Genomic DNA, 27,252 nt, shown 5'->3' on the forward strand with positions numbered 1-27,252 from the left:
TATTTCCTCAAATGGGTATGCTATTAAGTTTTTTCGGACTTATAAAATTATGTGATTATCACGGTACAATCTAACTTAACATTAAAATAATTTCTCCATTATAGGTCTCAAATCTACATGCAAGTGGGCATAGATACTTAAAACCGGAGGTACTAAGATTAGCCCAAAGATCACAAAATCACCGTATTTATTCAGCGTGTTATGTGAACGAGGCCAAGTTTATATCATGGCAAATTGATCAATACTTGCAGACCCAGAATAGTGGAGTCATGGTAAAGACAATGTCCGACAATCACTACTACAGAATTCTTGAGTATGTTGTTGAACTGCTATACACAGACCGGATGCCGGTTGTGTTGTTCAAATGTATATGGTAAGACACTGACCCTAATAGTGGGAGCACTAAGTTAGATAATGGCTTGTTATCAGTGGATACAAACAGTAGTTGGTATGAGGATTCACCTTTTGCTCTAGCAAGCACGGCAAAACAAATGTTATATGTAAAAGATCTGAAGGCGGGTGAGGCTTGGAAGGTAGTTAATATTATTTCACATAGAAATGTATACCGTGCTAATACACTTGCAACACACAACGATCAGAGACCTCATATCGGCAATCAAGTTGAAGAACCTTATCAAGAGCCCGTCCCGCAAGCAATTTCAGTATATAGTGGTGTTTTCAATCTTAGCATTGATCTGGGTCGTTATTGAACACAAAATGATGATGAAGCAGAAGAAGAAGAAGAAGAAGAAGAAGATGATGATGATGATGATGATGATGATGATGATGATGATGATGAAAAACTATTCTATAGGATATGCATGTATAAACTAGATGAATGTGTGTTAATGTCATTTGAATTTTATGTTGCTTTAATTTGAGGTAACCAGAACTTATAAAAATTTGAGGTAATGAAATTATGCTTATCAATCCCCCGGTAGTTTAATTTCCATCACAAAACCTCATACAGTCGTCGCCTCAATATTAAAGCCACGCATACATTATATACTCGCCGCTGCTCTTATTTGCGCCAAAAATTCGCAAAATTTTGAAATGGTTTTACATAAGGCGACGAGATATTGTAGTTCTCGTCGCTTTAGTCGAAATAATTGTGCGCGCCCTAATCCGCCAAACATTTCACAAATTGTTTGAATGATTTTAGAAATTTAATTAGGCGATGATCTTATGTGATTATCACGTTGTATTAGTATTATTATATCAAGATAAAACCCTCAAAACCCATTCTCATTTCACACCAGATCGAGAAGTCTCTCTCACCCACACCCATTCCCATTTTGCACCAAATAGAGAACTCTCTTTTACCCACACCCATCCTCAAATTCTATCCGCCACTCCTATATTCCCTCTCTCTTCTTATCTCCGCCGCTCCTATATCCCTTCTCTCTTCTCTCATCTCCACCATTCGAATTCACATCGACGACGGCTCGGGGTAAATCGAAGCGAGCAGCCGCCGCACAAGCTCGACTAGAAGATGCCACATTAGAAGCTCAACTTGTCGCCTCCGATCACCCACAAGCCTCCTCAACTGAGGAAGGAGACGCGCCTTCTCCTCCCCTACCTCCCCCACTTGGAATAGGGAACACCATCAATACAACCATGCCTTCCCCTCCGTCGCCTCCCTCATTTGATCACGAACCAGAACTCTTCTCCAGCTCCACCCCAGCCGACGACGACGCCTCCGTCGACAAGCCTAAAAGCATTCGATCCAAAAATACAAAGCTACAGTTGGTATTTGAGATCCTCTTCTTTGATATTTCTTTAATTTGCGTTTGCTATTCCAATTTTGATTGCGAGATGTTGTTTATGTTTTAGGGTTTAATCCCAATTTGGAATTGATTATTAATTTTGATTTTGATTAGTGTGTAAAGTTAGGATTCTTAAGGAGAAAAATTACTGCTTTGTTATATATATTGTTATTGTGAGTTGGTGTTATTGCAGGGTTTCTGTGTATATACAAGAAATTGTAATCAAAGTAATCTGAGTGTTATATATAAGTGAATTGGCTTTTGACGTTGTTATATATTAATGTGTTTGACACAGACCCTTTCAGTAGTAACATGTTATGTTTGGAATATGTTCATGCTCATCAATGTTATAGAGGTATGTATAAGTGGAACTGAACTTGTCTAACTCTTAGTACTTAATGTCATGTGCAGATGACAATGTTCGGAAATGTGGAATTGTGGTGAGCAACAAGACGGAACACATAGTGAAGTTAATGGGACACAGGCAACGCTTCAATGGTCGGATTTCTACTCTGGACCTCACTTGAAAAATAACCGAAGGCCTCCTCTCCCACGACATTGGCTGCTGTGTCAAGGCACGTGTGCCAATGCTTGCACCGACATTTTATGAGCTACAACGTCACGAAAGAAAAATGCTTGACAATTATTTGAAGTTCTGCCTTTTGAATTTCATTGTGGTTGGTCTCTCTGTAATTATATGGCTGGTACTAATGTGGATGCTTGTTGGTATTGTAGACTTATTATGATATACCAGCCTCAGATAGGAAAATGTGGATCTTAATTGATAGGTTGGTCTATGAGAGGTACAAGGACTGGAAGCACGATTGCAAGCGACATTTCAATCTATGGAAGGATGAAGTTCCCCTAGAATTTGTGCATCGTCCAGATCAGTGGAGCTACTTGTGCCAACACTTCAGGGACCCCGATTATATGATAATTTTATCTAACTGATTTCACTAAATTGTTCAAAAATTAATTTATAACCTGAATTGTGTTCTAACTGTTTTATTTTTTTTATTGTTGAGGCTATGTGTGTGCAGAACCAGGCTAATCGGACAAAAAACCCCAACCCTATCAACCACTGCTCAGGGTCGCTCCCTATGAGTTTTAGAGCGAGTGTCTACTTGGAGAAAGGACATTCGGCCGCGTACGTTGCGGGTTTTCTGGATTCTTTCATACTTAGCAAGAACAGAAAGGAAAAGGCGGTGAGTATTGTGATCTTGGTAGACTTAAACTTTGGATGTGACTATGTTTTGAATGTGATGTTGGATTAAATTATGTTTATGTTTTTAGTTAATATGGTGATTCTTTGAAAGGGAAAGTGTGAAAGGCAAAAACAGTTCAAGGTCATGATTTGTTGAGTATTATGATTTTGGTAGGCTTAAACTTTAGATGTGACTGTGTTTTGAATGTGATGTTGGATTAAATTCAGTTCATGTTTTTAGTTGATGAGGTGACTGTTTGAAAGGGAAAGTGTGAAAGACAAAAACAATTCAATGTCATGATTTGTTTACATGTTGTATAATTAGTAAGATGTTTATTTATGGCAGGAAAAAGTTAAGAGGAAGCTTGATGACATTCTAGCAGCAAATAGAGAGGCAGACCCGGGGGCTATTGAAAATGAGCCAATCCTTGTTGATGAACAAGTAGATATGATCATAGAGGTCATGGGAGAAAGGAAGGGGACACAAATTATTGGTAATTATCTTCTTCTTTTGGGAATTTCAGGTTTTTACTAAGTTATTGGTTTTGTGTTTCATATATATTCTTGTCTAACATGTGAATGATGTGATGTCATGCTACTTAATGTTGGGCAAAATTTGTCAAGCTACTTCAAAATTTTTAAGTACAGCTACCAATATGGGGACCATATATGGACATTAATATATTGAATTTTTCCTTCCAACAGCTTAGTATGACCCATTCCGTTGTGTATCACTCCGAACCACATGCATCTTCATAATGTTTGACATATATCTTGTACTTGTGGATTGCTATCCTGGCATCTAATATACATTTGATTAAGAAGATTGGAATCTGGAGTACTTGAGGTTGATTTGTTTTTTTTTTCCTTATCTTCCCACTTTGTTGCAACTGAAACTTATGCATATATATTGTTGGTTACTGTGCATATTGTATAAAAATCATAAAAGTAGCAACTTTGGACTGTAGCATATTTTGATGGAGATGAGCTCTCAAGTTCATAAGTCAACACTAATTTAACTTAGCTTCCGCATTTATCATGATGTAGTCCAATTGATTAGTTTAGAATGTGTTACATGTATTGTTATATTGATAGGAGTGGGAGCAGCCCTTCAACGGGCCCCAAAAAGACGAGGGGAGCATAGACCGATGAATTTGATGAGAGAGTGTGGCAGGTTGAACTGCAAAACCAATAGACCAGGGAGGAAATTGCAAGGATAAAGGAGGAAAATCAGGTCTTTTGAGACCGTCTTCAAGTGTTGGAGGCAATGATTGTATCTATCCAAGCTTCACAAGCGCAAAATGCTTGACGTACATGTTAATCAGTATGAGGTTATGTTTTTCAGGCACTTTGTCATCTGTTTTGAAGGGATGTATGAGAATACGACTTTTGTAATCTAATATCTAACACTAGCTATTTTGTTGGGAATATGACTTTTATACAATTTGACATTAATTGATGCAAGGAGTTGTATTTTGTAACTTTGAGAAACAAGGTTTAGTTATAAAATCATGAAATGCATTTACTGATGTTTATATAATCATGTCATGGTATTTTTCTTACAACTCAAATTAACTAAGGCAATGGAAAAAACAACTTTCGTCGCTTTAATTTTTAAAATTATCGTCGCCTCAACATTAAGGGACGGACAATACTGGTCGCCTTAATTATGTTTTAAGAAACAAATTCTGTTGTTTCATCACGTAAGTCTTAAGAGACGTAGTTAGATTCGTCGCCTAAGTCTTATGAGACGATTAGTGGTTCGTCTCATTAGTTCTACTTAAGCGACTAATTTTGCTTAATCCGTCGCGTAAGTTTTTACGAGACGGCGACGATGCGACGAATAAGTCGTTTCGTAAGCCCTAGGCGACGGATTTGGTGCCTAAAGCGACCAACTGAGTTCGTCTCTTTAAGATTGTAACCGGTGTAGTGATAAGTTTTTAGATTAAATCCTGTGGAGTTAGGCTTCTGGCCAGTTCTACGAAAGCTTTCTCAGGCCAAAGAGATTAGAAAAACTTGGAAATAACTTTATCACATGTTAGTAATCTACGATAATTAAGAAATGAATATTGGTGTTTAGGGTTTAAAACTTTAAACTAGCCAGCCACGGGAAGATGAGTTTGGAGTAGATAAATACGAAGGAACATGTATGATGGCCCAGCGGGGCCGCCGGACTCAACCCACATGCATAGCATTGTATCTGAAGTAACTTCCAATTGGCACGATAGAAAAAGTTACTTCAAATTTAAGAACAGCCGATCGAGAAAATTCATTTAAAGTCTATAACTAGACCAAACCAAATTAAAGGGCACTTCGGTACTAGCAAATCACAGAAGCAATGGCTAGCTGAAGTCTATAAATGGGCGAGGGCATGTTCCTGGAAGCAAAGTAGCAAACACACACACAAACTAAAACTCTCTCTCTCTCTCTCTCTCTCTCTCTCTCTCTAAATACTCTTATAGTTATATATATCAAGTTTCCAAAAGAATTAAAGATGGTGTCTAAGGTGGAAGAAGGAATCAAGAGAAGGCAAGAACAGCAGCAGCAGCAGCAGCAGAAGCAGATTCAGTACAACTGCAATATCAATAAAGCCAAAGTCTGCAAATTCAAGAGGAGCAGCTCCAATATTGAAGAAGACGGTGCTTCCACGGCCATTCTCTTGCTGGCTTGCATTGTCTGCACTCCCTCCTCATATCCATAGTTGATGGATCAAACTAATAAATTAGTTAATTACAAACAACGCTCTAGCTATATACTTACTGATGTTAAATCTCGCTAGCTAGCTAGTTAATTAGGTTGGATATATCCTTCCGTTAATTAATTCGTAGCACTATTTCATTATTTATGATCAAATTTCTTCTTGTAATATAGCCAGTAATAAATTTCATGTTAATTAGCCTAATCATTCTTGTATCCATGTTATTCAGTTATTGTATCTGTAATTATTCTTCAATAAATGAATCAGTGTATGTGAAAATGCACGCACTGAAGAACTTCGGCATGCCAAAAGACATCCTTAGTCTAGCTATATTAACTGGAACTTTGAAGATTTTTCACCGTCTAATTAACTTGTTTTTTTAATAATAGTCTAATTAACTTGTTGATCGAATTTGATCCTGATAAAACAACGTACATCTTGTTGAGTTTGAGCTAGCATGGATTTTATCAAATTAACTCAATTATATATATAGCTTAATTAATTATTCCTATTTTCAAATATATAGTGAACTCATGAAAACATATTTAATACCCCGATTTTTCGGGTTTGCGTTGTAAAAATTCTTATAAGTCATTTAACTTGAGAATTAAATAAATCGCATTTTTTTCGTTTCTCGTCGATGTCAAACAAAACAAAAACCGACTTCGGAAATTTAAAAGTTACAAACGTTACGTTTCCACAACATGGGAGTCGATTTTTACTCTGTTGTTCATTTCTGAAAACTTCCTTTACGAAAGTTGTAGAACTCGTCGATACGAGTTCATGGACATGTCACACACCTTAATCAGACGTCGTATGTGGAAGTTATCGTCGACGGAAGTTGATTTCTGATTTTAGAAAAAGTATAAAATGAGATTTTAGGAAACTAGGGTTTCCTAAAACAGAAACCCCTCCCTCTCTCTCTCTCTCTCTCTCTCGACCCCGACCCCCCTCTCCAGAAAACTCCTCCACCGATCTCACGCCTCCGGCCGGCGTGGCTCTCACCGCTGCTCCCAAGATCGCCGCAAGCTCAACTACTCCAATCCTCGGGCAAGTCACACCCTCCCTCGCCGATGTGAAGCTCGAGCGACGACCCGAAGATCCTGCAACTTACATCACCGTCCAAGCTCTTCACCGCCGAGACCAGAGCACGGGGGCTAGCTCATCATCGCCAATCCTCACCACTGGTGCCATATGCAAGTAGGTTGGAGCTCGAATAGCACCGCCACCTCACCCCTTCACAAATTCGACCTCCGCCGGCATTCAAGCTCCTCCGGCGACTTCCCGGTAGCTCTAGGGAGAGTTTGATATGCATGATTATGTGAAGTTTTGTGGTGATTTGTAGAGTTTTGGAGGAGGAGGAGGGAGAATTCGTGCCGCCGCCTAGGGCGGCGCGTGAGGGCGAGTGAGTGGGGCAAGAAACGACATTAGGCCGTGGAAGGATGGATCATATGAGAAGAGAGAGTTTTGGGTGGTGGTGGGCAAGCCACGCGCGCCGGTTTGGGCGGCGCGTGAGCCCTACGTGCTGCTACTGTGGGTGGCACGTGAACAGTGTTTCCGAACATTAATTTTTGTAAAAAGTAATTTATGTACTGTAAAAATGTAAAAAATAATTAATATACAGTAAATTGTAAAAAAAAAATTTATGTACAACAACAATATAAAAATAAATTATGTACAGTAAATTGTAAAAGTAATTTTTGTACAGTAATTTGATGATTAGTATTACGTGAACAGTAATTACGTAAAAACTGCAATTTGTTGAACTATAAACAATAGTACTGATTCGGCATCTGATGTTTTACATAACGTTTCTAACCAGTTTATAATACAACTAGGTGATCGACAAAACAAGTGAAGGATTTGCTTTCAGTATCGTGGAAATTACACAAGAAAATAAGGTGAGTAAATCTCACTATGACGAGTCTACCATTGGCGGTGATTCATAATTACGCTTTATTTAAAAGACCGAACTATGATATGTATATGATATAGTGGGTTTTGTATGTGTATAAATGGTAAATACGATACATATATATGAGTTGTTATATTATATATTGTCATATTCTTATTTCCAAATGAGTTTATTTATAGCACCAATATTTATTTTATTTGAGCATGAGTCGATTGGTTGTTGTACAATAACATGTGAGGATTGTATTGTACGTGGTTTTAACTTTGAGTCATGTTAAAACGTTTTCTGTCTTCGAACGTGTTGGCAGTATCTGAACCTAGCCTTGGCCGAGTGACAGTTACGATTCAGTTAGAGTTCTAATTTGTCTGTCGGTGTAATCTGGGTCTCATGAGTACCCATATTTTTGTGATATTGGGTAACAGATGGGTTGCCCAGTATGACCGTGTACTGCATGAGGGGTAATATATGAGTACATGGGTCTCATGGGTACCCATATTATAAATGTAATTTAGGTAAACAAATGGGTTGCCCAATGTCTCATGAGCACTCATATTTTCAGATATTATTGGACATCCAGATGGGTCGTCCTGTGACTCATGAGTGCATTTATGATTAAATGTTTTCAGTATTTTCTCTTATATACTATGCGTATTATACTATTGATTTACTCATACGAACTGCAAAGCTTACCGAGTTTTTGTTTACAATCCCGGTGCACCTATTCCATGGTGTATGAGATAATTCTGCAGGTGTGGATTAGCAGAATCGGGAGGGCTACTCTAAAGATTTCGAAGTTTATTATTTCTATTTATGGTGAGGATCGAGATGATTTTATATTTCCATTTGTTATAATGCTTGAATTATAAACTGGTTTTGTAATAATCAAATCGAATGTTAGTTACGATACGCTGTGATTATAAGATGATTTCGATATATTTGAGATTGTTTTAGAATTTTTCATGACTTCGATTTCGAATTTATCACTTGAAATTTTAGGGTTGTGACACCATAATCGCTCATGTAATCGAAGATCGATGTCTACTAAGGACATGCATCTTTAAATGGATCGATTTAAGCATATGGTCGAGTCAAGGCAATGCAATAAGAAAAGATTAAAAATGCAACATACTAATTCTCTTAATTAATTAGCTAGTATCAACTCTACGTACTCTTAGCGCTTGATTAAATTACTGGAGTATGAACCTAGTCAAACTACTATAAGTACGTGCTTGATTTGACAATGGGTGTCCAAGGAGCTCATGTGGATGTGGGTCTGTTTGTCCACAGTCATGATAATATGCATGTACCTAGCTTGCTAGATTACATGCACTTACATATATACAGGAACAACAAATTCACGTACGTATTGATAGAGTTGAACATAGAAGCGACATCAACGTGGTCACTGTTCTTCAACATAAAAAAACACATGGGGCATTCAGCTCCCTTCATACTATAATGTAATTGATATGCAGTGTCCGCTTCTCAATCCACGGTCAATACTCAATAGTGTAACAATTGTGCATATAATTTGATTTGTCGAAGATGTGAGCATGTTAACAGTGGTATGCACGAGGTAGTTCAAACTTCAAAGTCTTTAAAATGCAATGTCCCAGTAGTACGTGCAATGCATTAGCTAGCTAGCAGATAGCATATATATAACGAGTTGCATGCTTAAATGTCCAATTAACTTACATGAACGTACTGCATCTACATGCATGTCTTTCTCGTCGCTCTTTCTGGAGTTCGAAGGAGGACACCAACAAACTATACATATAGAATTGAATTCCCAATAAGGTTAATCATGAGTACGGACGTCGACCTAGCTAAAAATTGAGCAATTATGACCTCGAATAACATGTAGTTTCGTGTCTGTTGCAGCTAAGACACCGACCTTTTTAACTAAGACGTACAAGATTCATATCCCTATTCTAAATCGCCATCACTATATCCCACAACTTATTAACTCTGATGGAGTGCATGGTTTTATCCATATATTAAGTAATTAATTTATACATTCTTAGTATCAAACTAACACACGGAATCAAGTGATATCACAAATGAATTTTGATATATAAGTGTTTTGTTACTTTTGTTTACATATTTTTCAAATTGAGAACAAAATAAAGCCGATCGATCCTATTCAAAAAATTAATCATCAGTGTGATGAGTTGTTGTCTATTTGAAGGGTACATGAAAAACCAGATTTCTTGGTGTCTCACCAAAGCCAATTTATTTATTTTAATTGCTTCTGGCATATGAATAATTTGATTTTTAGCGTACGTACAATATATGTCCCAATTACAATATACATAATTCATTTTCTTGCTGCTGATCCAATGCTACATGATAGTTATAGCGCAGCCACGACACTTGACCGAGAAAGTTGAGCATATATACATATTTCTTGTTCATAAACTTGATAGGCTATTAATATATATAGAATTTGCTATAACATAATGATAATAACAAGGTTGAACAATAAGCCTGGGTTAGAATAATAATGAGGAACCATGTATTATTGGTCAAGAAAATGGAATGTTTTACAATAATATTGTGCATTAGATACTAAGAAGCGTAGAGAGCTCGATCCGTGATATCAGTGATGACGAATTTATGACGAGCACCGATTTTCACATCTACGTGTTTGTAGTTTCTCATTGTTCTCAGGCATGCCGGCAATTGAAACGTTCAAGTATTATTGTCATTCATTTTTTCTAAATAGGTTTTGGACAGCAAGAGTTGCAATACATATTGATATAGGACCTAAAATTACAAACAGATACTTTCATGGGGAACAGTCTAGTTTGATAGCGCCCGTTGACAGCATCGGCTGATATAGCTAAGGTTTAAAAAATAGTATATATGCATGGATCCCTATGATAGTTTATCACTTTATCATGTGTTTATGTTTATGTTAAGGGCTTAATTAAAATTTATCTAACGTGATATTCACTTACTCAAAGTCTCACCTCTAATTTATCTCGATGCTGCCATCTAGGCGAGTGCTTTGTAGAAAGTTATTAAATGGTTTTCACTCCCTGAGAAAAGAGAAAAGAAGCCGATTATCAATCAATCCCCAACACATCAATCGATCCACCGTTGGAGAAATTATTATATATACCCGACACATGTTCCACGTGGGCGTAACTTTTAATGTTATTAATTTATTTTTTATTGTGATTGTTTCTTATTAGTTCTTATATATAAATAATTTTTTGTCATTTTCACCGCGTGCATGTTTATTATACCATAACGTAATATGATTGGTTGATACACTATATGACAGTGTCACGTAGTGTATTGGGTACACATAATAATTACTCTCATCGCAGTATAGTACTAGATGTACGCTAAAGTTTTGTAGATCAATCAAAAGAGAAGCAATCATGATGGATCCTAATGAGAGTAGGACAATGCAGAAAATGACAGATAACTGTGAGGCTACATGTATATAAGCAATTTTCAATTTCAGCATAGAAGTAATAAAAGTGAGTTACCACCTAGGAGGCCTTTCAAGAGGAACCAATGCGTCCCCAATTCTTGGAGGGTGACAGAATAAGGCTTTGTTCTTGAATTTTAGTATATATGTTTCTCACAAGAGTGACATCTAATTATTTAAGAGTCCAAATTCTTGTTTGTCGAGTAGGTTTAATATGCTTCGTATACACCGTCAACAAGAACAATACTGCTTTTCAATTGGTTATAAAAGCCGTTCTTGCTTGGGATTAGGGTCTTTCAGAGCGTTATTGAAAATCTTTAGTAGAAAGCAAAAGTGGGAGAGTAGGATAGGTACGGTTAAGCAAGTAATGGCTCCCGTCCGAGGTTTCGAGTGCACCAATCATGAAACTAGGAGTAATGGAATGAATGACCTCGAACTACATGGTCTTAATCATTCATCCATGGCTTGCTATTCGTATCCTTACATGCCCTCACTCGATGAGGAGGCCAGTGCCAATGACTCTTCCTTGATCAACCCCTACTCGGATCATGAAAGCCGGGACCATAAGAGGCTGAAAAGGACTGTTAGTATAGATGACTCAGTGTCTAGTATTACCAGTGTCAACAACAGCATGATCAGCCGCAGCATCAGTACTAATAGCTTGACCACCTTGCCAAGGCTTCATTTCCGGGATCATATATGGACTTACACGCAAAGATACCTTGCAGCCGAAGCTGTTGAGGAGGCAGCAGCGGCTATGATCAATGCCGAGCAAAATGGAGCTGAACAACAAGATGGAACTGCTGATGGGATGCGGCTTGTTCAGCTCCTCATTGCTTGTGCTGAAGCTGTTGCTTGCCGCGACAAGACACACGCATCTGCTTTACTATCTGAGCTTCGTTCCAATGCTTTGGTGTTTGGCTCTTCGTTCCAGCGCGTTGCGTCTTGCTTTGTGCAAGGCCTAGCTAGCAGGCTAGCCTTGGTTCAACCGCTTGGGGCAGTTGGTTTTGTTCCATCTAAATTGAATGCGAAAGATTATGCTCTAATGGACAGGAAAGAAGAGGCATTGCGCCTAGTTTATGAAATATGCCCACATATTCAATTTGGTCATTTTGTGGCCAACTCATTAATATTGGAAGCCTTTGAGGGAGAGAGTTTCGTTCATGTGGTAGACCTAGGGATGACCCTCGGTTTGCCACACGGTGACCAGTGGCGAGACCTGATCCAAAGCCTCGCAACTCGTTCAGGCCAGCCATCAGTGTCGCGTCTACGCATAACTGGTGTTGGCCTTTGCGCTGACAGATTGCAAATTATTGGAGAAGAGCTTGAGGTTTACGCTGACAGCTTGGGATTAATTCTGGAGTTTTCTTGTGTGGAAAGCAACTTAGAAAACCTAAAGCCTCAAGACATCAAACTTGTTGAAGGTGAAGTACTGGTTGTCAATAGCATTCTTCAGCTGCATTGTGTGGTGAAAGAGAGCAGGGGAGCTCTCAATTCGGTTCTGCAAATGATTCATGAGCTATCGCCAAAAGTCTTAGTTCTTGTAGAGCAGGACTCAAGCCACAATGGTCCCTTTTTTCTTGGGAGGTTCATGGAAGCACTGCATTACTACTCTGCTATATTTGACTCACTAGATGCAATGCTGCCCAAATACGACACTAGACGTGCCAAGATGGAGCAGTTCTACTTTGCTGAGGAGATCAAGAACATCATCAGCTGTGAGGGACCGGCACGCGTGGAGAGGCATGAGAGGGTTGATCAGTGGCGCAGGAGGATGAGCCGTGCCGGTTTTCAAGGTGCACCAATTAAGATGATGGCTCAGGCAAAGCAGTGGCTTGGGAAGAACAAGGTTTGTGAGGGTTACACTGTTGTGGAAGAAAAAGGTTGCTTGGTTCTTGGTTGGAAATCAAGGTCTATTGTTGCTGCTTCTTGCTGGAAATGCTAACTGAATTTAAACCTTCGCTTCCGGAATCTCCCAAGCAAACAGTTCAAATATAAACAAAAAAAAACCAAAAACAATGGGAAGATTTCCCAGCAACCTCACATTTCAGCATTTGTTCCAATAACACAATCCAGGATTCTTGGGGTGCAGACTGGGTGACACTATTTTCTGTGTCAAATGAGCTGCAAAGAATAAGTGAGTTTGAGATTCAATTTGAGCTGTTTGGGTGATTGCACAGTTGGAATAAAGAGGAAGCCTTGGCGGTGTGGTGTGGATTTAATAGGCTGATTTTTGCACATAGCTGAACTTAATTATTCTTGGTACAAAGGAGGATATATTGACTGGGTGAATGTGGGAACAAACTACTGCTCTCTCTCTCACTGGAACTACAAGGCTCATAGACTGACCTCAATTGTACATATTAACATTTATTGTAATGACCAAGATTGAGAATCACATGCAGCTCACTCCTTTCTACCATTTCTTTCTGAAGCCCTGCTTCAATAATTATATGCTTTAGAGTTTAGACCAATCTCCACCTCCACGCATGCTTTGATTTCAATGTTAGTAGAGAGAAAAAAATGCTTTGAAATCTATGTATCTCATCCCCTACCAAATTGATTAGACCTGTCCTAGTTCATAGTTCATACATCAGAGTCTGATTCAATAATATCATATGCCAGAAGTTATACACAATAATATATATGGTAGTACTGTCACATCCTGGGACTAGCTCCACCGTAACACGATATTATCCGTTTTGGGCATAGTCCTCACGGTTTCGTTTCTAGGAATTCACGAGCAACTTCCCAGTAGGTCACCCATCCTAGAATTCCTCTATCCCGAGCAAGCTTAACTTCGGAGTTCACATCCCTTTTGAAGCCATTTAGCCCCCAAAGGACCTCGTATTAGATGGAGGTTGACATGTATATATAAGGCACATCACCCTCTCTCCGTTGGCTGATGTGAGATATTACAGGTACACTAAGAAGAAGTGAACTATGTGGAAGAACAAGATGGTTGGCAATCTAGTTTTTGTTAAGTCTTACATTGATTGAAGTTGAATGGAGAGTACTTGACATGAAAGACAACATTGTTTGCAACTTTTCATTTGTTTGTAAATTGACAATAAGTTGCATACTAAAAATATATAAGATTGGACGTATGTAGTTTTAGTGGTTAAAAAATATTTAATCACATAAATTGAATTATCTAATTAACTAATTTTTTTTAATTAAGACTAAATTATTCAACGTATAGAACTATATATGGAGTTAGATTTTAACTCACAATATTACAATCGCACCTCGCTCATGTAAACAGAAGTTCTAAAGAGTTTGACTTATGGTTCTCTTTAGTAAGCAATCTTCAATTAGTTTATGTATGTACCTTAAAACAATCACCTTGCTAGAGGAAGATTCTTAGAATCAGTTCCATCCCCACATCTTTTTCACTATTGGATTACACTTGCCATGCTACATAAAACAGAGTTTGATTCTGTAACGCCAGCCATAAGCCATCCAAAAATAACACCCAAAGTTTACAAAGAGGAAGTCCATTTTGTGGAAGAACAAACATTTTTCCTTTTGTCAAGATGCTAGGTCAAAATCAAAGTTATAACTGTGGTACTAGATCAATTAGACAACAAAAAAGTGATTATATTATGGATTTTTGACGCAATTAATCATGCAATGACTTATGAGAGTACGTAGATCTAATAGTTAAGAGCATTTATCTTATCTTATATAATAAAATTTGATAGGGTGTTGCTATTATCACCCCACAATCTATTATGTTTACCCCATAAATTATTGAATTATTGAAATACCAAAATATCATGATATAAAATTACCCTAAAAGACAATGAGTTGTTAAAAATTACAATTTCTGTCCTTACATTTTTTTTTATTTTGCATAAGATGCACTAAATTTAAAGATTAAATTAGATTAGATTTCCTTTTAGCCGTTATAACTCCTCTATTCATGATTTATTCATCTTCTACCATTCTCATAATAATAATAATAATAATATCTTCTACTAATATCACTAGTGCGTCTAATTAGCAAGTTTAACGTTAAATTCAACTTGTACATGTGTAATGTGTCACGTATATTTTTTTTATTTTGAGGTCTGGTTTAGAGCTTTAAATCGTTTTGTTGTTCTATGAGTTAATTGAATGATTAACCAACAATGAATGTGTATTTCAATTTAACACAGTCAGGTAAGCTTCATTCGTTTGGTATAAAACACCAAGACCAAAGTCAATAACTCATGATCTTTTCTCAGTCGTGATTATTAAAATAAATATGGAATTTAAAAAAGTGGCAAATGTGTGAATAAAGTAAGTTTAAAGTTAAAATGTTTTATATAAGGTGAACAAGTATTATTAAAAATGAGTATTTTAGGTATTGAAATGAGACGAACAAAATAAATATGAAGAAAAAAAATTAAGGTGTAAAAAAGATACAGGGTGAATTAAGTAGACTGTGGTGGCAATAGCGGCACCGGATTGGATGTCTTCTCTAACTTCTCTGGCTCTAATTGTCGCATAAATTTTGGAATTACTGCATGGGTATATTCACCAGAAAAATGCCTTTTACAGACATATATGTTATTGTTTCTTCAGTTAAATAAATAAATAATAAGCAGCAGACCAAATATAAGGAACAGTTTGGATAGAGAAAAGAGCGAGAGAGAATATGGAGAGTGTGGCAGTGTTTGGCGGAGCAAGTCCGAGTTTTTCCTCATCCCTTCAACGCTCAACCCAGACAACAAGTCCCACCTGCTTATCCTACGCCCAACCCAACTCTAACCTGCGTACCATTCACCAAAAGCTAGCAGCTTTCCCGACTCATCTTTTCTCCTATTTCCAATCCCGTCCTCATGCTAAAACTCCCGCCAAACCCCGCATCTTTCTCCCACACCTGGTTGCTTCCCTGGTTTGCTTCTACTCCTTTTTCATTGAATTTTGGTTTGATTTATGGGAGACCCAGTTGAAAGTTGTTGACATTTTCTGATGGGTTTGTGGTTTCAGGAACAGGTTGAGGAGACATACATAATGGTGAAGCCTGATGGTGTTCAACGTGGCCTTGTAAGCCCCTGTCTGTTTTGTTGTTGAGTAATTTATGAAATGTGTCTGGGGATTTAGAAAGACTAAAGCTTTGGGTATGATTGACACTAAATAGTGGAGTGAACTTTTGTAAGACTTGGATTTTGTTGATGTGATAATGTTTTGTATTAGTATTTTCACTTGTTTTTAGGTTTATGGATTGAATTGGTTTAGGTTGGAGAGATAATCTCAAGGTTTGAAAAGAAGGGATTTAAACTGACTGGCTTGAAGCTCTTCCAGTGCCCCAGAGATTTGGCAGAGGTTTGTCATTTCAGAATTTTAGTAATTCTATGTGTTTTACAGTATTTCATTCACATGACATGGTAAATAGTATTTTTGCATCTCAAAACCAACCAATGAGAAATAATTCAGTTAAAAAGAGAAAATTATGAATGTGTAATGGAGGAGCCTTATGAGATTCAATGTTTCATGTACTCTATGTTCTCTGTCTTAAAATCTGGACATATTTAGCTTCATAATTTCATTTAGTGTTCAGGAACTTGATATGATGCGACTTTCTGACTCGTTCTGTACCTTTTGTTGTTTCCAGGAGCATTATAGGGATCTCAAGTCAAAGTCATTCTTCCCTAAGTTGATAGAGTACATTGTATCTGGCCCAGTTGTGTGCATGGTATGATTCAATTTTCAATTTTTGTTTTAAGTATTGTTTTTGTTTTTGTTTTTTTGTTTTTTGTTTTATGGTAATCAAAGGTAGATTTAAGATACCACTTGTACACGAATACTGAAGGCATGGGAGGGTGTTGACGTTGTTGCATCAGCACGTAAGTTGATAGGGTCTACAGACCCTCTTCAAGCTGAACCAGGAACTATTAGAGGAGATCTTGCTGTTCAAACAGGAAGGTTTAGGCCCTTTATCCTCTGAGATTTTAGTCATTCAACATTTAATATTTGCGTAATGATGATTTGTTTCACTTGATGGCATTTGAGTTCTAATGCAACACTGTTATATAAAATACAATTCGCAGGAATGTGGTTCATGGGAGTGATAGCCCTGAAAATGGCAAGCGTGAAATAGGTAAGCAGGCCATTCAGACACCTTTGTTTTATACTGCCTTCTCATGAGATGAGAATAGTGAAGTTTCTCTCAGTATCCAAGTTTCAAACATTGTGGCCACTCATGTCTGAAATGCATCTTTATTCTATGCTTCTTTTTATATGGGGCTGGACACTAAAGTTCGGTAGATAAGTTTCACTCATGTGACTTGGCAAATCAGGACAACTATTATATATAAGTGGCATTGGGCACCAGTGAATTGCTATATTGAAGGTTCAGTTGTATATGAGATCAGGGTGCAGTAACTTCTAGTTCGCTACTAGGTCTGAAGTAATTTGGTGCAGTGACAAATAGATTCCATGTGGTTCTGAAGTTTTAGTTGTGGATTTTACTTGAGATACAGTGGAGCAGCATGTTTTGAATGCAAATAATATGCTCGAGGTTTTTTTTCACACAAGAAAATTACTTGCACTTTTCTAAGGATCAAGAAGATTACCTTCTATAATTTTTTGATGATCGTAGTGTAAATATATAGATGCATCTCTTTATTAAATTTAAACTTCTCCTCAATAACTGTCCCATAATTCATGAATTGTTTGCACATTGCAGCTCTCTGGTTTAAAGAAGGTGAAGTATGCCAGTGGACATCATCTCAAGCACCATGGCTGAGAGAGTGATTTCTGAATGCTCAATTCTATCAACGGATACAATTTTGAAAATAGTTTCCAGAGCTGTTGTATCATCATGTCTTATAAATGTAACCTTAAACGGCTAAATAACCCCTCTTGAATTATCATATTAACCACAGCCTCTCAAGAAATGTTTGTTTTCTTGCATCGATTCTTGATTAATGAGAATGACTCCTTATATTTGAACAAGCTTCTCTTGTGGAATACTTCATTTATATAAACGACAGTGGTGAAGTGGTCACGTTGAAAATTACTTTTGACTCACCGTTCATTCAATGCTGTATAGAGCAAAAATAGCTCAAGAAACTAAACAAGTGAATTGAATTGAAATGGATTACAACATATATTCCCGAGACAAGTGAAGTAGGAGTTGCCATATTTTCTCACATATAATGCATTCCCTCAGAACCGGGGACCTGTGGTTCTGATATTACAACAGAAATTGTCCAACAATCATACACAATTATCTTGTTTTTGTTTGCAATTGTTCCAATGAACAAAGAGATTGAGAGACGGGATTAATCCCGGTAGGCACATATTCACAACCATATATAGACATCTTCATGTGATAAACCCAATCAGAGCATACGTATCTCAGTGGCAGGTAAAGAGCTGATGCATTCGTGTTCCGATTGTTGTTCCGTGTTGTTAACAGATTGAGAACCACTAGAACTTGGGGAAACGCCTGACACTATCGATAGTCATTGCCTCCCCTGATGACGAGCTGACAGCAGTGTGAGCTCTCTTAAATTTGGAGAAGAGGTAGAGAATCGAGACCTCTGCACTCCTTGGCTGTTTCAAGGTGCCTACAGAATCGCAATCGCTCGAAGTTATTGAACTTCTTTCTGAAGAACAATCCATGTCTAATGTCATAACCTCCTCCTGTGGAGAGGCCGCAACCAAATCAGGAGAGCTTGAAGTCCCGGAGGAAGCACAGTTCACCTCTATGTTCATTGGCTCCAACTCAAGAGAACTTGAATTAGAGCACAGACTTAGATTACGTTTTGAACCCAATCTAAGCTTCATGAGCGTAGTCTCTGCATCACAAAAAAGAGAAGTAAACGACAATGATTCTCTCAATGACCTTGTACCTCCAAGTAACATTTATTCATTTTACGCTACAGATGCGCCTCTAACAATCCTCAAGGTACATAACTACACATATATCATCATGAACCACTGTAAACTACAACAGCTTTTAGGTATAAGGAAGCATTCTAGTCATATACACAGAACAACTAATAGCAATAAGTCCAAGCAAGCATTCAACCATTCAAGTACACAGAAGCGACCGAACCACTGCACATCAACAGATTTTAACAGCCGTCACCACGCAGGGGGTACAAGAATTCTAGTTACAATCAATTATCGCAGGTGTTTCATAGGAAATGCCCAATTGCCGATTGAGACAAATCATCAAACAGGTGGTGGGCAAAGCTAACAATCTTAAACGAAAGCGACTTAAAACGGTCAAACGTTCAAGACATCAAACAGACCCAGAAGAGAAAAGTGAAACCGTAGGAGTGAACAATGAGGAGAACATGAAGAGCAGGGTTGGATGTTTTACCGTAGATTGAGAGAGAATCGTCTTTGAAAATCTTGGAAGGCGGTCTTTCCAAGCTGTCTGCCGGAACAGACGACGCTCTTACTCTCCCAAACATAGCATCCCAATCTGAGGTTCTCTCTATCGCGGTCGCTGTGTTTCTATATAATCTGAGGAACAAGACACAGATCTGAACCACTCAATCCTCTATTTAAGTAAAAGATGAAAATAATGGCGCGAATCCAAGGCGGGAATCGTGCTCTGACCCGCTTCAGCCCAAACGCATGTATTGCTCTGCCGACGAAAGCTTGTTGCAATACTGTTTAGTGTTGTATACATTTCTCTTTTTGAAGAGCCTGTGGAATGTGCAACTCTTTATGTATGGATTTGGAAGGAACATTGATCTTTGGCCACAGAGGTCATGTTTTGATTCCATTTGCTCATATTATGGCGACTTTGCATCAAATGCACCAGTCGTGAAGGTCGTGAGTTCGATTTGAAGGACAAGTTGTTGCATAATGATGTTTAATACTGATTCACAAAATGATAACATCTCATATAATGCAAGACTTTTCTTGCCTCTTTTACATCACGAAATGACTGCGCGAAGCGATTGAAGAGCCTGTTGTTCTGAATGAATTTTCTAATCATTGTGAGTAGTTTCAACCAGGTAATAGAAAAATCTCAACACCATATTAGCCAGCAAGCAACCTCTTGTCACAACACAATCAGTTTCTCCAGAGTAACCACCTTAAGAAACCACCTCTACTATTTCTAGCCTTGATTTTTTTTCCCTGGTAGTTAGATTGTTCAAGAAAGAAGACATTAGCTCTGGGGTGTGCTGGTATTTAAACATCATACTGAAATTAAAGTTTTTTATGAACACAGACATACACAAACATCTCCACATTTTGTATGGCTAGGAATTTGGAAAGCTCACCTTTTAATCTTCCAGCACGGAACAAAGCTTCTTCTGCAATGGGTCTCCATTGTTCTGCACATGAGTAGTTGATTCCTAGTCCAACACTAAGCCCTCTCAGCAGATGCACTGTTCGAAGAACAGAAAACAACTCCTCTGGAAAAGCCTGTAAAATGAGATTCAGAGCAAGGGAAAAAAATGAAATACGACGTAGTCAATCACGACTCAGAAGGAGATTGGAAAATCAAATGATTAGTATTGGAATACAGAATAATTCCTAAACTAGTTGATGATCGATCACATATACGTGAGATCACTTTGCAATTTATGCATACCTGAACAGCAATCTTTTTAATAGAAGATTCCTCAGAAAAATGCTGCAGCATTGTTACTCCAGGCGGTAATTTCGTGTCAAACATTGTTACTGCTAACTTTAACATTTCTTTATGTTCATCTTCACACTTGCTCAAGGTTTTTATGCCAAGCTCCCTGTAAAATGAAACAAAGTAGTAAGATATGCATACAACGGAAATTTTTTGATTTTAATTAGACATTGACAAGCTAACTGCCGGTTCATGATACATGTCACACCAACAACCACCAAAATTTGTTTACCTATAGCTCTCCAGCGCTCTTACAGGGTCACCATCAGCTATCGCAAGAACAAGATTTGCATAACCAAGTCTCAACCGATCTGGGAGATCTTTCACTTGGCCGTAGTCAAGCAAGGCAACCTAACTTGGAGGAATACCAATACTAAGGTGGTTGAATTTCAAAGAAAGGACACTGAAACAGTTTGTTTAAGATGAGAACAGTAAACATGTCTCCGGCCAGATGAGTGTAGTTGGAACAAAGCCGCAACTGTATAAAGGAAAATAAACTGGTTGCCACTTACCTCTGAACCCTTACAGATTAGGATATTTCCTGGGTGGGGATCTGCATGGAAGAAACCATTCTTCAGAATCATTTGTCCATATGCTAGTGTCAAACTTTGGAGGATTTTCCTGCATTATTTAAGAATTTCGATGAAGCAAATTAATGTTCGATTTCTTATGAGAGAATAATAAAAAGAGAATTTGCTACAAGCTAGACTAGAGAACATTTTCTGGGAATCTCAACTATAACTAAGCAATATCAAACTTGAAAAGTTGAAGGCAGGGAAAGCCTAAGGTAATGAACTCAGGAAAGGTGACCTCACAACTTAAGACGGTGAAGTTCCAAATGTAGCAACATTTAGAAAATGTATGGGAGATATATGACAACCAAATAGATAGGTAAAAAGGAGAAACATACGGAAAAGTCTCAAATGTGATTTCTTTGGCTGATACAAAGAAATGAAACACTTTCCTCACAAAAATTAAATCTGTAGTTACATGGCTCCAAATTGTAAATTATAGGCCACAACAAAGAAACACGAACTTCCTGCAAACTCAATGCCACTTATAACAAACATGTAGATAAAAAGGAATGCATACTCTCTGTACAGACTAGAAGCTTACTGCTTTGCGCGGCTGCAACCTTACCACCAGGGTCCATACCCCTTTTCGCAATTTCATCACCAAGATTCAGGATTGGTATTCCATCAATATATTCCATAACTAAGACTCGCCTAACAAACAAAACAACACTTTGATCATTGAGAGCTCCATTGATAACGTACAGCACTTATCAAGTACTGACTAAATTAAAGTAGAGAAGTGAGGTGTTAGTGTTACACACCTGGTGACTAGGTTTCGTATCAGTCGAGGAACCACAACAGGACTCCTTTTGTTATTCTCTTTTTTTTTTTTTTGAAGTTTTTCCATAGCGTTAGATTCCCTTGTGAAGTCAAATTCATATCCAATCTGCAATTGCCAATTTCCTAATAACAGTTAGTTATTTATATGCCAAGTTGCCAACAACTTTATTTCCGACAGTAACCAAATTTTCCATTATTTTGGTACATATAAGGAACAAGTATATCATGATTAAGCATGAATAAACTGAAGAAATAGTGATCACTCTAAAAGAAAACTCTTGGATGTTATATGGGGAAAGCCAGGATACCACCAAAAAACAGAAGGAAAACTGATAAAAACTAAATGAATACCTGCGTCTCCATTTCCTTGGTTACGGAGTATAGATCAAATTTGACATCTGTCTTTTGAATGTATAAAACAAAAGCTTGCAAGTTATGGATATCTGTCATCATTATATCCTGAACTCCAAGATGTTGCACCTATTACGAACAGAAATTAAAATTTTACATAACATACAGAAGCCACAGAATTTGCAATGTTTTCTCACCTTGACAACAATATCACTTTTATCACCTCTCCATCTTGCTCGGTGTACCTAGTTAGAGCATAAAGCACAAATCAGTTACAAGTGAATATGCTTACAGATGTACAATTCTCTCCCAGACATAACAAGTAAAGAGCTCTGAAGCATTCAGATGTGTTCTTAATTCTTCCTCAATGTTAATATTTTCTACAAATTGTTAGATCGTTAATGTTTGAGATACATTACACACTTATAGAAAACAACAAGTATCAATATTCTTTTCTTTAGTCATGCTTGAGTTCAGGTAGTCTCTCTGTTAGCCCCCAGAAACTAAACTAGGTAGCATACTTACTATCAAATTCAAGTTTTTTGTTGCAATCTGTACAGTATCCCTTGATTATATCAGCAAGCTGGAACTTCCTACGATTAGAACAAGTACCTGTGAAATTGAAGCATAGCCAATAGGATCCACATCAAATCTCTCAAACACTTCACCAACACTTTGACCTACCTCAGATTCCAGCATAAGTTGAACAGCATCTAATGGAGTTGCAGGAGCATGATCGCACGATGTAACAAGCCTTTTCACCCACGCAGCTGGAGCCAAGTCTGGCTTCCCAATAATTTGCGCAACCTAATCAATATCCCATCAAAGACAAGTAGCCAACTCAGTGGTCAGCAAAATATTTCGAAACCAAAAGATCACTAATAATGTATTCAAGATCGTTATGAATTCACAAATGTATAATTCGGTGGAGGACAAAGGAACATAACCATTATATTGATCAACTATTCCATATTATGAACTCCTTGTGTAAGCTTTTTTTTATATCTGTTAGGAAAACACATTATATTGAAAGGGTATAATAGTCAACAGAGATATATGTCATTGGACCTCATGTTCACTCTGATAAGGCTTTCATAGAAAATAAAAAAAGATCAATTGTTTTGTTCCAACATTTTTGTTAAACTTTTTGTTTAGATATATATACCGACCAGAGAGATGATGCAGCAATTGTAGTTTATCGGTCACAATACAGTATTTATCAGCCAAAAAATAAAGAAGAAGTTTAGGATGGGTCCAATATATAGAAATCTGAAATAGGCCGGAGCCTTTTCTTCTGGTGTCGTATTGCGAAAACTTCAATTATTAGTTTATTACACGTGCTTCCTGATTTTGAATCAGTACACTCATTGAGTGGAGGATCATTAATAATGGAGACGGTAGAAGACGACGGAAAAATCTGTAATGCGTACAGCTATGTAGCACTGACACCGACACCGACACCGACACTGCGACAACGACACTGCGACAACGACACGGCGCGACACGGTAAATCTAAAAAATATAAATCTCGACACAACATCGATTCGGCAATTTATATAAAATTTAATATATTTATTAATACATAAAAAAAATATATAACATATAAAATAATGTCAAATTAAAGTTTCAAGTTCATTCCATTCTATAACAATTAAAAACAAATAAATCTAAGAAAATAAGAAAGGGAAAACAATGAGACTAAAATAAAATTGGGTTTTTTTTTCTGTTTAGTTTTCATTTTTTTTGTTTTTATAATCTAAAATGATGACGTGGCATGTCGGAATTATGATGTGGCGTATCGGTCAAAATGTCGGGGAAGTGTCAAAAAAGTTAATATTAATGACACGCCACATGGAGTGTCGGACACGGTGTCGGGAAGTGTCGGGCCGTGTCGGAGTGTCGGGAATTGTCGGACACTTCAACACTCCAACCTTAAAAGTGTCGGTGCTACATAGGCGTACAGCAAATCCCAGCCAAAACCTCACAGGCACACCATCGTCCATCTCACGTAGATTTTCTCTCAGATTTTCTTCATACCTTTTACGTAGCGCACATAGGCTCAGACAATCCATATTTACGAGGAATCTCCCATACCTTTTGAGTTTTGATGAGTCTACTGAAAAGAATGCCGGAGCTCATCAACAATGAAATCCTTTCCTTTCTACTCCTCCCTGTTTTCCTCATCCTCTTGTACAGGTGGTCTTGTTCTACTTCCGGAACAAGAAACCCACCGCCTTCTCCATCAAAGCTCCCCATCATCGGAAACCTTCACCAACTAGGCTCACTTTCAACTCCACCCCATCGCGCATTTCAAGCCTTATCTAAGGTCTATGGCCCTCTCATGCTCCTCCACTTCCGAAGCTCCCCCGTTCTTGTCGTCTCGTCGGCCGAGGGTGCCCGGGAGATCATGAAAACTCACGACCTCGCATTTTCCAGCAGACCTAAGACCACCGCCTTCGAGAAGCTTCTTTACAACTGTAAAGACGTGGCCGTGGCACCTTACGGTGACTACTGGAGGCAGGTGAAGAGCATCTGCGTGCTACATCTCTTGAGCGCCAAGAAGGTCAGGTCCTTTCGCACCCTGAGAGAAGACGAGACGAGATCTATGATCAGAAACATAAAGGAAACTTCACAAAGGGGAGAAGTTGTGGACGTGAGGAAGATGGTTATGGGTCTTACGAACGATGTCGTCTCGAGGGCGGCTCTGGGGAAGAAGTACTACAATGATGGAGACTTTAAGGAGCTCACCACCGAATTTACTGAGTTGGCGGGAAGTATTCATCTTGGAGACTATATTCCATGGCTGGGTTGGTTGAGCCGTCTTGCGGGTTTGGACGCCAAACTAGACAGTCTGGCTAAACGGTACGATGCATTCATGGACTCGGTACTTCAAGAGCATATTGATAAAAGTTGGGACACCAGCAACGAAAATGATCAAGGCTCTGATGATGATCAGAACGAGGATAACAGAGATTTTGTGGATGTTTTACTTGAAATTCAGCGGGAAAACTTGCTTCAATTTCCTCTTGACAGAACTAGCATAAAAGCTGTCGTCCAGGTCTCTCTCTCTCTCTCTCTCTCTCTCTCTCTCTCTCTCTCTCAATGCAACGTCGTGATATAAGTACTATATGTCGTTAATGTTCTATAATATGCAGATTAACCCGTTTTATATTTAAATTTTTTAATATTTGACATGTGAGGTGTCATCGTTATCTTTTACAATTTTATGCTGTAATGGACATGTTATTATTTGAATTATTATATTATTTTTAAAGAGAGAAGAGAGATAGATATGAGAGAGAGAGAGCAATAAAATAATAAAAGACAGGTTGACATGAAAAATTAGAAGTGTCAAATATTATGGGTTCATCTGCCAATATCGGTATAGCATACAGTACATTTTGTAGACATTAATTAGGAGAGGACGTGAGATTACGATAGGAGTGTGTGAATAAAGTAATAAAAGACAGGTTTACAAGAAAAATTAGAAGTGTCAAATATTATGGGTTCATCGTACATATCGGTATGACATACTTTGCAGACATTAATTAGAGAATCACATGAGATGTCCGATAGGAAAATACAACATGTGTGTGAATAAAATAATAAAAGACAAGTTGACAGGAAAAATTAGAAGTGTCAAATATTATAGGTTCATCGTACATATCGGTATGACATACAACAGGTTTTGCATACATTAATTAGGGAAGCACATGAGCTGCACAATAGGAGGGGGTGTGAGATTATGTTGTGTTTTGTTGTATGTCATGCATACAGTGGCGCACAACAGAATTTTCCAAATATTATTGGTCACATGAGATCCATCTAGATTTGACACATTAGTTTTGAAAATTGATATTAAGGAAATTTTTCTCCCATTGATGTGCGTGTGTGGCATTGACATATATATGGATTGGAGTTGCTCTTATGTAGTTATTGGTCATATATGCACTAACAATTCATCATTCTGCTATTAATGAAAACGTACGTGTAGGATATGTTCCTTGCTGGGACGGATACCACATCTACACTTCTAGAGTGGGAAATGGCAGAGGTTCTGAAGCACCCAAGGGTCATGAGCAAATTGCAGAAAGAATTGAGGGCTGTTAAAAAAGGAGAAGAAGAAATATTAACGGAGGATGACTTGGTTGACATGCACTACTTGAAGACAGTGATTAAGGAGGCTCTTCGTTTACATCCATCATTTACACTATTATTGCCTAAGATGTCGATCCAAGATGTGAAAATAAAAGGTTACGACATTAAGGCCAACACACAAGTCTTAGTGAATGTCTGGCAGATCGGAAGAGATCCGAAATCTTTCAATCACAAACCAGAAGAGTTTGAGCCGGAGAGGTTTTTGGGAGTAAATAGTGGTCTCAGTTACAAAGGAACTGACTTCGAGTATCTTCCGTTCGGAGCTGGCAGGAGGCTATGTCCCGGGATTCAGTTTGCTACGACTGTCAATGAGATTGGTCTTGCAAATTTGCTGCACAAGTTTGATTGGACATTGCCTGGTGGAGTAAGAAATGAGGATTTAGACATGAGTGAATCGTCTGGTTTAACAATTCATAAGAAGTACCCACTCAAAGCCATGGCTATTCCACATTCATCAGCTTAACCGTAAGAAGAGTAACTAGCTAGCTATACCTTGTTCTCTCTATGTCTCTATACTAGAAAAGGTATGAAGCTTGTATATTGCTTAAATTGATTGATTGATGATCTAATACAAGTCTAGAACTAACTATTTATAGGAAATGAATTGGACAATTGCATTGTTGTTAGCACTATCTCTAATGATGAATCTAACTGTTCTACCACCATGAGTAACATGGCTTGTTGCTTTACACAGCTCACACACGCTAACACTCCCCTTCAAGTTGGCGCATACACATTAATCATGCCAAACTTGCAAAGTGA

The 27,252-nt window shown here is 37.9% G+C and overlaps 6 protein-coding genes across 6 annotated transcripts; 4 read left to right on the forward strand and 2 right to left on the reverse strand.

Moving 5' to 3' along the window:
• The first annotated feature begins 5,464 nt into the window (after window positions 1–5,464).
• Window positions 5,465–5,671, forward strand: LOC126795353 (uncharacterized). Its single transcript, XM_050522201.1, has one exon. It carries the CDS (start codon window positions 5,465–5,467, stop codon window positions 5,669–5,671), a length of 207 nt encoding a protein of 68 aa, XP_050378158.1.
• A 5,721-nt stretch (window positions 5,672–11,392) lies between these two features.
• Window positions 11,393–13,198, forward strand: LOC126795354 (GRAS family protein RAD1-like). The gene has a single exon (XM_050522202.1). The coding sequence runs from the start codon at window positions 11,393–11,395 to the stop codon at window positions 12,968–12,970; it is 1,578 nt and encodes a 525-aa protein (XP_050378159.1). The 3' UTR covers window positions 12,971–13,198.
• A 2,460-nt stretch (window positions 13,199–15,658) lies between these two features.
• LOC126795069 (nucleoside diphosphate kinase 2, chloroplastic) lies at window positions 15,659–17,943 on the forward strand. Its single transcript, XM_050521889.1, has 7 exons — window positions 15,659–15,907; window positions 16,003–16,059; window positions 16,252–16,338; window positions 16,628–16,708; window positions 16,826–16,938; window positions 17,064–17,113; window positions 17,702–17,943. Exons 1-7 carry the CDS (start codon window positions 15,668–15,670, stop codon window positions 17,767–17,769), a joined length of 696 nt encoding a protein of 231 aa, XP_050377846.1. The 5' UTR covers window positions 15,659–15,667; the 3' UTR covers window positions 17,770–17,943.
• A 193-nt stretch (window positions 17,944–18,136) lies between these two features.
• LOC126795081 (uncharacterized) lies at window positions 18,137–19,582 on the reverse strand. The gene is made up of 2 exons (XM_050521903.1): window positions 19,349–19,582; window positions 18,137–18,818 (listed from the first exon to the last, which is right to left on the reverse strand). Exons 1-2 carry the CDS (start codon window positions 19,440–19,442, stop codon window positions 18,448–18,450), a joined length of 465 nt encoding a protein of 154 aa, XP_050377860.1. The 5' UTR covers window positions 19,443–19,582; the 3' UTR covers window positions 18,137–18,447.
• Window positions 19,583–20,190: 608 nt separating this feature from the next.
• On the reverse strand, window positions 20,191–24,335 carry LOC126795355 (protein ACTIVITY OF BC1 COMPLEX KINASE 8, chloroplastic-like). The gene is made up of 10 exons (XM_050522204.1): window positions 24,264–24,335; window positions 22,945–23,139; window positions 22,530–22,577; window positions 22,333–22,461; window positions 21,963–22,087; window positions 21,739–21,852; window positions 21,139–21,247; window positions 20,859–20,977; window positions 20,579–20,732; window positions 20,191–20,409 (listed from the first exon to the last, which is right to left on the reverse strand). Exons 1-10 carry the CDS (start codon window positions 24,333–24,335, stop codon window positions 20,191–20,193), a joined length of 1,284 nt encoding a protein of 427 aa, XP_050378161.1.
• Window positions 24,336–24,386: 51 nt separating this feature from the next.
• On the forward strand, window positions 24,387–26,998 carry LOC126795029 (cytochrome P450 736A117-like). The gene is made up of 2 exons (XM_050521840.1): window positions 24,387–25,390; window positions 26,327–26,998. Exons 1-2 carry the CDS (start codon window positions 24,440–24,442, stop codon window positions 26,951–26,953), a joined length of 1,578 nt encoding a protein of 525 aa, XP_050377797.1. The 5' UTR covers window positions 24,387–24,439; the 3' UTR covers window positions 26,954–26,998.
• The last annotated feature ends 254 nt before the right edge of the window (window positions 26,999–27,252 follow it).

Source organism: Argentina anserina, chromosome 5 (assembly GCF_933775445.1).
Source record: "Argentina anserina chromosome 5, drPotAnse1.1, whole genome shotgun sequence".
NCBI lineage: Eukaryota > Viridiplantae > Streptophyta > Magnoliopsida > Rosales > Rosaceae > Argentina > Argentina anserina.